Source organism: Diabrotica virgifera, chromosome 5, assembly GCF_917563875.1.
Source record: "Diabrotica virgifera virgifera chromosome 5, PGI_DIABVI_V3a".
NCBI lineage: Eukaryota > Metazoa > Arthropoda > Insecta > Coleoptera > Chrysomelidae > Diabrotica > Diabrotica virgifera.
Genome location: NC_065447.1, coordinates 19,796,967 through 19,811,037, shown reverse-complemented (window position 1 = coordinate 19,811,037; position 14,071 = coordinate 19,796,967). Strand labels below are relative to the sequence as shown.

Sequence of the window (14,071 nt, the reverse complement as noted above, 5' to 3'; positions counted from 1 at the left end):
TAATTTTACATGAGAAAATAATGACAATTTGTTTTATAATCATATGTCTGCAAACGATTCGTTTCCGAGATACGAGATGTTCAGTTTTTTTTTACAAACTGACAATTTATTTATTGCTTTAAAATCAGTTGAGATATGCAGATCAAATTCTGGGTTTTAAAACGTAGTTATTGCACATTTTTTGACATACAATTAAGAATTTTATATTCACCATTGGGGTGCGTACAGGTAATATTATCGGTCATAATACCCGCTTGCGTGCCACTGGTGAATATTAAATTATTAATTGTATGTCAAAAAATGTGCAATAACTACGTCTTAAAACCCACTAAATTTGATTTGTATATCTCAACTGGTTTTAAAGCAATAAGTAAATCATCAGTTTGTAAAAAAAAATTGAACATCTAGTTTCTTGGAGACGAAGCGTTTGCGGACATATGATTATTCGCTGTGTGCAAGTACTTGGAAGGGAAACGAGAAACGACCGAGCGCGAGTTACGGAGAAATATTGCAACTATCTTAAATAATTCATATTGTCAATTGAAATTGTCAAATTGACGTATATTTCATACCTTCTGTCATTGAAACAGAAAAATTATATATTGCTCCACAATATTGATATGATATGCAATTATTATATAAAGGTAAATTTAATTAATTGTATTTTGCTTGCAGTACTGCATTTTAATAACTAATTGTATTTACTACATACAATTGTTTACGTTTGCATAACATAACCTGCATCTTATTTTTTCTTCTTATTATTTTTTTTGAACTATGGCTTTGACAATTATCCAGCAACCAGGACTAATATAATTTACCAATATAATTAAAAGTGCGAATAAAAGTACAGAGGGTAGAAATAGAGGTCGCTTTGCCGTACATGCACGGTCCCAATAAAGCAAATTGTCATTATTTTCTCATGTACAATAACACCTTAAAGTTTTATGCAAATATTTTAGAAACACCCTGTACTGATGACGAACATGGCCAGTTGTTAAAGTACCTAACTTTTTTATTATCTAACATAAACGAATGAATCGAAATACAAAATGTTAAGAAAACCCGAGGCTATAGTTGGGTTTTAATTTCAGTATTTTATAAATGCCAGAATAGTCCACAGAGTGATGCGAACTTTGAGAAAAAAAACAGTTTGATTCGTACACCCGGTATACAATGATAGTTTCACTGCCTAGCAACAATATTATTACAGAGAAATTGTCAACGAATAAGGCTATAACGTGGTAAAAAATCACTTAAATCGGACAACAGGTTTAGGAAATTCGAAACATCAAAAATTACCAAATTTTTAGTGGATCGATTTTTTTGCACCGCAGTGTATTTACATGGAATTTCAACATCAGTTGATTTTCTAATTTTTCCTTTTTTGAGAACGATTTCCGGATTGGAAGTATAAACGTCAAAAACTAACAAAAATTTAATTATTATTACAACCAATTGTGGCTAATCCCATCAGAAATATCATTGTCAACGTAAAAATGTTAAATAATCAATAAAATGATTATATTAAAGTTCTATATTAAAAAAATGGCACGATTTTCATTGAAAAGTCCCGGATTTTAGGTATTTTTTTAAGCCTTGTCCCGAATTCCACTGAATTGGAGTCGGTCACACTATAATATACACCATTTCTTTCACTTTTTTATGTGCTATATTCTTACTTAGAATATTTTTTTTGATAAAATATGAACTTTTTGAGTTATTTGCGAAATATCGTATAAAAACGAGGTTTTTTTTGTTGAAAGGTGAACATATTTACTCGCAAATAACTCAAAAAGTATTGACTTGTGAAAAGCTCTATAGAACATGAGTAGCTTAGAATTAGTCAGTTTATCTATTTTCGGACTTTTTTTGAACATATTTTTTTTCACCCTCAAGAAGGTATGGTGCTCACCCTAACGGCAAAAGCACACATCGGTACAATGTCACTTTTTTTCTTTGATTTGTGTATGCCAAATTTCATTTCAACGCAGGCGCTTCTTAAAATCCTAAGCAACAACCATTAGTAAATGGACTAAATTGAATTTTTTTTAAGATCAAGCAGTAAAAGCTGAAATTAAGGAAGATTTTGTCAAAGATGATCCAAGATATATAGAGAGTCAGCTATCTACCTCCCTTGATTTCGGAGACTTGAAGGATGAATATACCTCAGGTAATATAAATAATAAAAGTATTTACGTTGAACTTATTTTTTTAGTTTTTGTTTATTCCACAGTTGATTTTCAATAGATTAAGGTACATAGTTGTTTCATATTACAAAGCTTGATTTTTTCTGTTTGTCTCTTAGTATGTTTTTATTTGTTCCTTTTATGATTATGATTGTGACAGGTTTAGTACCTGTTTAGCAACCCACGCAATGGGATTGTCATGCTGTGCCTTAGGGCCTAATTTTTTATAAAGGTTATCCATTTTATGGAATTTTAATCAATTTAAAGGGTTCATACCCTGGTATTCCTTTGGTGGATCAGCTTGTGATCAACCAGTTCTAAACACTGATGATGATATTTTTAAATATCGAAAACGTTTTGAGATGTAGCCCTTAAAGGGATTTTAATAAATTTATATACCTTTTCCAAACGCACAAATATTTTACGGCTGTCCCTACTTTTTCTTTCTTTGCATGGCAAATTACATGTAGTAAAATTCTCACTGGTATGGATATGTAAACATTACTTGACAATGTCAATGCCATCATTAACTTAGAGATGGCTTTTGGATAACTGTTACTTGTATAATCGCTTAAATTATTAATTCAGTTAATTAATAAGATAATTTTTTCACTATGTTTTCAGTGATTATGATAATTTATATACTATACAATGAAAACTAATACTTAATCGAGAAAATAGGAAAAGTGATTTTTTTAATAATGTATTGTTACTATGGAACTCTTAGATAAATTTTGAACATCTTTAACAACAAAACACTTGGATCACAGAATATATCCTGGTGTATTCTCTACTTGGATCTTCCATAAATAATAAACAATAAATAACTTTGAATAAATAACTAATAAACATTTTTGAAAAATTTAAACGCAGAATGAAAGCCTAACTTATTACCGAGGGCGGAAAGTCCCTAGAATAAATAAAAAGTTTCTATTGAACGAGATATTTAAAATTAAAAATCACACTAAATTTTCTCGTTTTTTTCACCTCTCTAATTTATTAAAATAATCAGAAATTTTCAGGGACTTCCGGCCCTCGCTAATAACGTAATATACGGTAATATTTTAAAATTTTCAAAAATACTTCGAAAAAATGAATCCATCTAAATAGCACTGGAGCCGAGAGTTTGCGCCTATCCCCTTAAATTTTTGTGATTGATGGTATACAGCCAACTACAGGAAAAATTCTTTTGTTTCCTTGTGGATTCAGTACGAATTGTTTTCTAAGCGATCTATTAATGCAATTAATAATGTGATATTTGTAATTGAGTTTTTGAGTTAAATAAAATTAGTTAAATCGCGATGTGCTTCACATATTATGTCTATTTGCACCAACAAATAAACGATTGATTTTTTTATTTGGATTTCCCGTTTATTTTAAAATATAATAATAGTCAAAAATTGTCAATTAAAAACAGAGATTTTAACGATTCTCCCGAAAAATATTAAATTTTTTGCCGTCAAATATAATAACAGAACACTTTTCTTTCGAAAAAGGTTAAACTTTAATATTTTTTGGGAGAATCCTTAAAATTTCGGTTTTTAATTTGACAGTTTTTTGACAATTATATTTTAAAATAAGTAAACGGGCAATTCAAATCAATCCTTTATTTGTTGGTGCAACTGGACATTGAACTCTGAACTCACAGAACAACATAACAATATTTAGAAAAACTAAAATTTAGATTGTCCCAAATTTAGTGTATTTCAGTTCAGCCCAAGATACTGCGTTATCAAATTTTTTTTCTATTGCATTAGATTTGTCTAAAATAAAAAATATATTTTCGTCTTTTTAGGCTTTCTTGGAGATGAAAACACATCGGAAACTACGAAAACAGTACTTGTACATTCATGTGATAACAACCTATAGAAGAAAAAACAAATTGTAAAATTTGTTCTAAGCAACTTTCCCACAGGAGTTCATTAAAGGAAAACATGATAGTTCACACAGGACAAAAGCTTTACACTTGCGAAATTTGTTTTAAGCAGTTCAATAGCGCAAGTAATTTGAAAAGACATGTAAGAACACATATAGGAGAAAAACCTTACAAGTGTGAAATTTGTTTAAACCAGTTTGGTACTGCACGTGATTTGAAAGTACATTTGAGAGTGCACACTGGGGAAAAACCTTTCAAGTGTGAAATTTGTTTAAACCAGTATGGTACTGTACGTGATTTGAAAGTACATTTGAGTGTGCACACTGGGGAAAAACCTTACAAGTGTGAAATTTGTTTAAACCAGTTTGGTACTGCACGTGATTTGAAAATACATTTGAGAGTGCACACTGGGGAAAAACCTTACAAGTGTGAAATTTGTTTTAAGCATTTTACTGCAAGAAGACATTTGGATAACCACACGAAAGTTCACACTGGCGAAAACAAGTGCGAAATTTGCTTTAAGGCGTTTACTAAATCAAGACATTTAGAATTGCATATGAGATTGCACACTGAGGAAAAACCTTACAAGTGTGAAATTTGTTTCAAGAGGTTTACCGACTCGGGGGTTTTGAAAAGACATGTGAAAACACATACAGGAGAAAAACCTTACAAGTGTGAAATTTGTTTCAAGCAATTTGTTCAAGCACATAATTTGAAAGTACATTTGAGAGTGCACAATGGAGAAAAACCTCACAAGTGTGAGATTTGTTTTAAGCATTTTAATTCAGCAAGTAATTTGAAAGTACATTTGAGAGTGCACACTGGAGAAAAACCTCACAAATGTGAGATTTGTTTTAAGCATTTTAATTCAGCAAGCAATTTGAAAGTACATTTGAGAGTGCACACTGGGGAAAAACCTTTCAAGTGTGAAATTTGTTTAAACCAGTTTGGTACTGCACGTAATTTGAAAGTACATTTGAGAGTGCACACTGGGGAAAAACCTTTCAAGTGTGAAATTTGTTTAAACCAGTTTGGTACTGCACGTGATTTGAAAGTACATTTGAGAGTGCACACTGGGGAAAAACCTTACAAGTGTGAAATTTGTTTTAAGAATTTTACTGCAAGAAGAAATTTGGATGACCACACGAAAGTTCACACTGGCGAAATCAAGTGCGAAATTTGCTTTAAGGCGTTTACTAAATCAAGATATTTAGAATTGCATATGAGATTGCACACTGGGGAAAAACCTTACAAGTGTGAAATTTGTTTTAAGGGGTTCAGTAAATCAGGAAATTTAAAATTGCATATGAGATGGCACACTGAGGAAAAACCTCACAAATGTGAAATTTGTTTAAAGCAGTCTGCTACAGCAAGTGATTTGAAAAAACATTTGAGAGTGTACACTAGAGAAAAACCTTTTAAGTGCGACATGTGTTTCAAGCAGTTTTCTCAGAAAGTTAATTTGAAAACACATTTAAGAACTCATACTTAATAAAATCACTACTAAAAGTAATTTAAAATCACCTTTGGAAACTCATACTCACAGGCGTGCGCAGCATATTTCTAATATGGGTGCCGACACTAATTTTCCCGCCCCTACCACCTAACTTTATAATAAATTTCATTTTCTACAATATTAAAAAATGTTAAAGGAGCAAAGTGAAAAATAAAAAAGTTTTTCAATTCTTTGTATCTCTTCTAGTTAACAATTGTTTTGCCTCATATAAAATTCTGGATAATGTAAAATAAAAAAATATTTTTCTTGAATTTATTTTTCTTTTAGTAATTACACAATATGAAAAAGTTAATTAAATATAATTGTAGGTCTACAGCTAGTTCTTGCTCAATTAATGGAAGGATAAGATTTTCTAAACGATCTTGCTTCATTTTTGATCGTAATTTCGTTTTTGCAATAAAGTGAAACCTGCCATATCCGGATCAATGTGGCGACAGACCGATCCGGATATGAAAAAATCCGGATATCAAGAAAAAATAAATTGGGAAATTTGTTCTAAGCAACTTATCCAGAGAAATTCATTAAAGAACCACATGATAGTTCACACCGAACAAAAATCTTACAAGTGTGAAATTTGTTCTAAGCAGTTCAATAAAGCAAATAATTTGAAAAGATATTTGAGAGTGCATACTGGAGAAAAACCGTACCAGTGTGAAATTTGTTTTAAGCATTTTACAGAAAAAAGAAATTTGGATGACCACAAGAAAGTTCACACTGGCGAAAACAATTACGAAATTTGTTTTAAGTCGTTTAGTAAAAAAAGATATTTAAAATTACATATGAGATTGCACACTGGGGAAAAACCTTACAAGTGTGAAATTTGTTTGAAAAGGTTTTAAAAAGACATGTGACAACACATGCAGGAGAAAAACCTTACAAGTGTGAAATTTGTTTTAAGAAGTTTACTAGAACAACTAATTTGAAAGTACATTTGAGAGTGCACAATGGAGAAAAACCTTACATGTGTGAAATTTGTTTAAAGCAGTTTATTGCAGCAAGTCATTTGAAAGTACATATGAGATTGCACACCGGGGAAAAACCTTATAAGTGTGAAATTTGTTTAAAGCAGTTTGCTCATAAACTTTCTCTGGATGTACATAAGAGAAAAATCCACGAGGAAAATAAAATTCCTGTAGCTGGCTGTATACCATAAGTCACAAAAATATTGAATCCTTTGTAAAAGGTAGGTATATTTAAAAGACCCCAATGAGGGTTACATCACATTAACAAAACGTTTTCGGATTAACAAATAATCCATCATCAGTGTTAAAAGCCCTAAAATAATAAGTATGTATGTATAACATAATTAATAAAGGAAAATGTTGTAAAAATTGACTAAGGTTAAGAATTGCCAGAGGCAGGGTCCCCGTAACCTGGCGTGCGACGCACGCGTGCAGAATTGGCAGAATCGCAAAATTTATTCCAAATTCACATTTTTGCATCTCCAGAACAATTTGTCGTTTTGGAGATACAAGTTTTGCTAATTAGGATGACGATATAGTGTCACAACACTTGCGTATACATTTGATGCACTGTCCGTCAACGTGTTAAATATGTATTGCAAAACACCCCGAATTTTAGATAACCATTGGATTGGCATGAACTTTGGCATACACATAGCTAACATGTCCAAAGAAAAAAAATGATATTGCACTGATGTTTTTTTGCCCTGGGAGCGAGTATCTACCATCTCTTCTCGGGGGTAAAAAAACATATTCCAACAGTACTGCACAGCTGCCTTTATAGACATCAGTCAGGCGTTTAACAAAGTCTGGGATCTGGGCTTGTTATGCAAAATAAAAATATTCTCCCTGCAAGTTACTAAAATCTACTTAAAGCCTACCTACACAAGTGACAGTTTAAAGTAAAAGGTAAAGAAGAATCGGCATGCAAAGGTATTCACTCTGGTGTACCATAGGGGAGCTTACTAGTGCCATTATTGTACATACTCTATGCATATGACTTACCTACAAATGATAAAATAACCATTGTGACATTCACAGACGACACTGCTATTTTTGCCAAGCATGACTATCCTATTGCAGCAACCCAAAATCTCCAAGAGCATTTAAACTCGCTTGAAATATGGCTGAAGAAGTGGAAGTTTAAGGTTAACAAAACAAAATCATCCCATATAACATTCACTCTCTGGACAGGAATCTGCCCACCTGTAACTATCAATCAAATAAGAATACCACAAAATAATCAGAATCAAGTCATATATCTGGGGCTTCACTTTGGCAGTAAACTCAACTGGAAACGTCATATAAAAGCAACAAAGAAAAGAACACAACTTGACCTAAAAACCAAAGAACTTTACTGGCTCATCGGAAGAAAATCACACCTTTCAATAGAAAACAAATTGCTAATATATAAAGCGGTGATAAAGCCAATTAGTCCAGAAAGCTACTGCGCATCCGCTAGGAAAAATATTCTAATTCGGATTTTTTGCACAATCTTACTCAAAAAGGACTCCTTTTAACAAATTGGCATGTTTCCAGGACCAAAAGATGGTCAAAAATGTTTTAAACGTTTTTTTTGTTTTTTTCCTAAAATTATTATTTTTGCATGGAAAAAAGTTTTTTTAGGTTTTTTGGATCATTCCAAACAGAAAAGGTCTTTAGTAACTTTTCTCTAAAAATGATAGTTTTTGACATATAAGCGATTAAAAATTGCGAAATCGGCCATTTTTAACCCTCAAAAACTATGTGAAAAACTGAAAATTTGAATGTTGCCAAGGTCGGTAGAGATTCTTTAAACATCGATTGATGAAATCTCGAAGAGTTTTTTGCAATACGATATTCAAAACTCCTTTGTTTTTTAATTGCTAATCAAGCGTGCGCAACACTATTTTCCACCGACAGTATGGTGCAAATGAACGGAATAAATTCGTTATTTCGTAAACTGGCGACTTCAACGAAAAATCCCGAAACAGGTCGATTTTTATTTTTAAGTTATGATATTGTGGCATATATGGTATACTAGTGACGTCATCCGTCTGGGCGTGATGACGTAATCGATGATTTTTTTAAATGAGAATAGGGGTCGTGTGGTAGTTCATTTGAAAGGTTCTTCAATTCTCTATTCAGTAATGTAAACATTTACATAATTATTTATACAGGGTGTCCTTCTACTTCTTTTTTTGTCAAATAATTTTTTTGGAGACCCTGTATAAATAATTATGTAAATGTTTATATTACTGAATAGAGAATTGAAGAACCTTTCAAATGAACTGCACATGACCCCTATTCTCATTTAAAAAAATCATCGATTACGTCATCACGTCCAGATGGATGACGTCACTAGTATACCATATATGCCACAATATCATAACTTAAAAATAAAAATCGACCTGTTTCGGGATTTTTTCTTAAAGTCGCCGGTTTACGAAATAACGAATTTATTCCTTTCATTTGCACCATACTGTCGGTGGAAAATAGTGTCGCGCACACTTGATTAGCAATTAAAAAACAAAGGAGTTTTGAATATTGTATTGCAAAAAACTCTTCGGGATTTCATCAATCGATGTTTAAAGAATATCTACCTACCTTGGCAACATTCAAATTTTCAGTTTTTCACATAGTTTTTGAGGGTTAAAAATGGCCGATTTTGCAATTTTTCAATTTTTAATCGCTTATATGTCAAAAACTATCATTTTTAGAGAAAAGTCACTAAAGACATTTTCTGTTTGGAATGATCCAAAAAACCTAAAAAAACTTTTTTCCATGTAAAAAAAATAATTTTAGGATAAAAACAAAAAAAAAAACGTTTAAAAATTTTTTGACCACCTGTTGGTCCTGGCAACATGAAAATTTATTAAAAGGAGTCCTTTTTGAGTAAGATTGTGCAAAAAAATCCGAATTAGAATATTTTTCCTAGCGGATGCGCAGTGGCTTTCTGGACTAAATCTGTTGCATTGAACTGTGTGGCTGTGCTATCAAATCCAATACCGTGATTATCCAGAGAGCACAATCCAAGATCTTTCAAGCAATAGTTAGAACAAACTAGAAGGCCACCTCACAACTCTGCTTCTATGAGTCTACAGACTTCATATACAGTGCGGTGGAATAAGTGTTGCGCCCCTGTTAACTTGTTTATTTTAAGAATGTAAGCAAAACGCTCGGACGGGTCGATTTTTAAACTAACCATAGTATATTATAGCATCAACATTTCGAACTTTACGCGATCCCTCTTCAGGTGACAGCCATAACTTTGATCTTTTTAAATGGGAAAGTACATCATGTGACACCTCATTTAAAAGCTCTTAAAATACTGATTTCAAAAATGTATAATACTTTAATCCTGTTTGAGAGCGTAGGCGCAAAATTTAGGTCGAATTCTTTCTAAATGCAATCATTTTTTTCGAATTCTTAAAAAACTAATGAATATTTTTGAAAAATTTAAACGCAGAATGAAATATTACAGTATTATCGATGGTCCAAAGTCCCTGAGAACTCCTATAATGTTTATTTTAATAAGTCAAAGTGGTGAAAAAAATGGAAAATTTAGTGTGATTTTTAATTTCAAATATATCATTCAAAAGAAACTTTTTGTTTATTCTAAGGGACTGTTAGCCCTCGGTAATAATCTAATCTTTCATTCTGCGTTTAAATTTTTCAAAAATAATTATTAGTTTCCTCAGAATTCGAAAAAAAATAAATGCGTTTAAAAAAAGTTCGACCGAAATTTTGCGCGTACGATCTCAAAAAGGATTAAAGTATTATACATTTTTGAAATCAGTATTTCAAAAGCTGTTAAATGAGGTGTCATATGATGTACCTTACCATTTTAAAAAATCAAAGTTATACCTGTCACCTGAAGAGGGATCGCGTAAAGTTCGAAACGTTGATGCTATAATATACTATGGTTAGTTTAAAAATCGACCTGTCGGAGCGTTTTGCTTATGTTCTTAAAATAAACAAGTTAACGGGGGGCAACACTTATTCCACCGCACTGTATATACCATTTTTTTCACTTTTTTATGTGCTATATTCTTGCTAAGAATATTTTTTTTGATAAAGTATGTACTTTTTGAGTTATTTGCGAAATATCATGTAAAAACGAGGTTTTTTTTGTTGAAAGGTGAACATATTTACTCGCAATTAACTCGAAAAGTATTGACTTGTGAAAGAACTCTATAGAACACAAGTTGCTTAGAATTAGTCAGTTTATCCATTTTCGGATTTATTTTGGACATATGTTTTTTTCACCCCCGGGAAGGTATGGTGCTCACCCTCACGGCAAAAGCACATATCAGTACAATGTCACTTTTTTTCTTTGATTTGTGTATGCCAAATTTCATGTCAATGCAAGTGCTTCTTTAAAATCCAGAGCCACAACCATGAGTAAATGGACTAAATTGAATTTTTTTAAGATCAAGCAGTAAAAGCTAAAATTAAGGAAGATTTTGTCAAAGATGATCCAAGATATATAGAGAGTCAGCTATCTACCTCCCTTGATTTCGGAGACTTGAAGGATGAATATACCGCAGGTAATATAAATAATAAAAATATTTACATTGAACTTATTTTTTTAGCTTTTGTTTATTCCACAGTTAATTTTCAATAGATTAAGGTATTTTATATCGAGGGTATACGAGAAGATTGCACTAAGTCAAAAATCACTTTTGAGAAAATCAAGTTTTAGTAAAATTTTTAAATATAAATCAAAGTTACACAAAAAGTATTACTTTTAGTTTAATTCTATTACTTGTATAGAAATAGTAATGGTATTTTAAAGAATGTGGTATATTACAACTACAGTTATTGTTTTTGGTTAATTAGTAATTATTTTTTTAATAAATAATGAACTGACTTAGTTCATTCTGCTTGTTCATAATGTTACTATTTTATACAAGTAGACACAAAACTAATCTCATTTTAATATTAATTTTAGTTGTATCAATTTTACCATTAATGTTTTATCCTATAATCTTAGACAACTAGAATTTCGGCATTAAAACAATCCTGTTGAAAAATAAAAATAAAAAAGGACAATAGAAATTTTCAGAAATTTAGTTATTAGATACAAAAAAAATACAAAAAGCAAATAGATGATTAGTCTTCTTTATCTAGACCAGGGCATTTAGGATTTTTAAATACTGCACATAGAAACTTGTAACTTTTTGAATTGTGTTCAAGATGATGTCAGATATAAAATCTACAATAGAAAAATAAATGGAAATGCGTACTTGCATTTTAAAAGTCCAAAGGATGCATCCAAAGGTGCATAAACATATCCAAATAAGTGTATTGAGGGCCAGATTTTGTCACTTGATGGTATTTTGGTCTCTGACGCCATCAGAACCGGCCACCGGAGCACCAGGTGCCCAGGTTCACTGCTAATGCACATGATCTGGAGTTTCGTGGGTTTTCGGCAAATTGATGCAAACAGATTACTCGAGGGTTTTTGGGGCCGCTGAATAAGAATACGACATCAGAACCGACCCCCGATGCACAAACACTCTCCAAACTCCTAAGAGGTAACATGCCTTAGCAGTGACGTTGGGCACCAGGTGTCCCGGGTTCATTTCTGATGGCGTATTCGTACTAAGTAACCACAAAAACCGACTAGTAATCTATTTGCATGCATTAAGTGCCGAAATCCCTCGAAACTTCGAAGATGGCGTGACCCTAGACACCAGGTGTCTGTTCTGAAGGTGTATTCGTCTTCAGCACACCCAAAAATTCCCTGAGTAATCTGTTTGCATCAATTTAATGCCGAAAACCCTCTAAACTCCAAAAAAAGATGTGCCTTAGCAGTGAAACTGTGCCCTAGGTAGTCCTAGGGTCAGTGATGGTGGCGAATTCGTATTCAGCGACCCCAAAAGCCCACGAGTAACAAAATATGGCCCTTAATTATCTTGACATGTTTATGCACTTTTGGATGCACTTTGTGCCCTTTAAAATACAATTATGCACTTCCACTCATTTTTCTATTGTAGACATTGTTCCAGACGTCATACTTAACACAATGCAAAATGTTGCAAGTCTAGGTGCTGTATTTAAAATCTATTTACTCCGGTGATTTTAGTGCTAAATGATCTAATCTGAATCATACATATAGGTTCCGGCAGAACATTGATAATTTTTTCATCAAACGACAAATCTTCGTACCACCTGTGAAATACTTTTGGCTTCTGGTACTTTCTTCTCGCATAACTGCATTAACTCATTCTTTTTGGCACAATTAATTTTAATCGGCGTAGAGTACAATTTAGGAAAATTTTCAATATTCAAAAATAGTTGATTAGCACGGCTTGACCTATGAGTTGTCACATTTATGGCCCTTTAATTAGGTAAACCGTTTCTCTTTTTCGTACATTAACCTTTTGATTTAAACCTGACGATAGGTATACAGATTGTACAATCAGAATGTTGTAAGTCATCGTTAATTCAGTGTTGTATGTTCGGTTTCCTCAAAAATAGTACAAGCAGACTGCATTAAGAGTACTTAATGCACTCTGCTAGTAAATAAAACAGTCAAACTGACTTAGTATTAATTTTTTTTCTGTTATTATAATAAATATGACTTTGTGTGTTTTTGCAGTATATAGAGCATATCTTTTTATATACAACTGCATTAATAGTTAAATAACTAAAAAAATTGACTTAGTGCGTTCTGCTGGCATACCCTCGATATATTAATGCCTGATTTTTGAAGTTATACTTCTTTAGGCACGAGGGTGAATTTTTACATTCCCTGGCGCATGCGCACACGGACAATATGGTATTAAAAATAGTCTTAAAATCTTTTAAGTTCTTCTTCTCTTCTTCTTTTTGTATAGACATGACTCTGTCCATTCCATTCTTTTAAGTTATGTAGCGCAAATAAGGTGTGCGTGAAAAGAATATATTATTATTAGTGTTTTTAGTAAATATACAGGGTGTTAGTAAATAAGTATGAAAACTTTTAAGAGCTAATTGTACATGAAAAATTAATGCCAGTTTGCTCTATAAACATATGTCCGCAAATGCTTAGTTTCGGAGATACGGGGTGTTGAAATTTTTATTTCAAACTGCCAATTTATTTATTGCTCTAAGACCAGTTGAGCTATGAAAATGAAATTTGGTGAGTTTTAGGAGGTAGTTATTACGAATTTTATGACATACAATTAAGAATTTTGTATTCATCATTGGCGCGCCTACGGGCAATGGTCTGAATTATTTTAAAGAAAAAAATAGTATGCCACTGAGATATTTTGAATTAGAAATTATTTTTAAATTCCACATCTAATTTATGATAAAAAAAAACTTTCTTGCCTTTTCTTCATATTATGCACCGTTTTTATGCAGAAAAATAAAACATCTTTTCCATTTTTCATTTTCATCTTTTTCATATTTTTCATTTCTTAATACATCATCAAGAACTATCCAATATAATAATACTAAACTAGAACAATAACAGAAAATATTACTAATACCATTTCAACTAAGTGCAAAGCTGCAAGAAATGATCTCCTTTACAGGTAACAGAAGAATTTTATATTCA

At 31.9% G+C, this 14,071-nt stretch overlaps 2 protein-coding genes across 9 annotated transcripts in view; one reads left to right on the top strand and one right to left on the bottom strand.

Moving 5' to 3' along the window:
• LOC114333799 (uncharacterized) overlaps positions 1-14,071 on the bottom strand; it is an 84,089-nt gene that overhangs the window by 13,083 nt on the left and 56,935 nt on the right. The gene's annotated exons all lie outside the window — the stretch shown is intronic.
• The window catches only part of LOC126885658 (gastrula zinc finger protein XlCGF57.1-like), a 118,233-nt gene that overhangs the window by 62,900 nt on the left and 41,262 nt on the right, over positions 1-14,071 (top strand). For 5 of the 8 annotated variants that reach the window (XM_050652336.1, XM_050652332.1, XM_050652335.1 and 2 more), the window contains 2 exons: positions 2,057-2,173; positions 10,956-11,072. The exons of 1 other annotated variant lie outside the window; for it this stretch is intronic. In XM_050652336.1, coding sequence (XP_050508293.1) covers positions 2,057-2,173; positions 10,956-11,072 — 234 coding nt within the window. The remainder of the gene's footprint in view (positions 1-2,056; positions 2,174-10,955; positions 11,073-14,071) is intronic. 2 more of the 8 variants (XM_050652333.1, XM_050652331.1) reach the window with 2 other exon arrangements.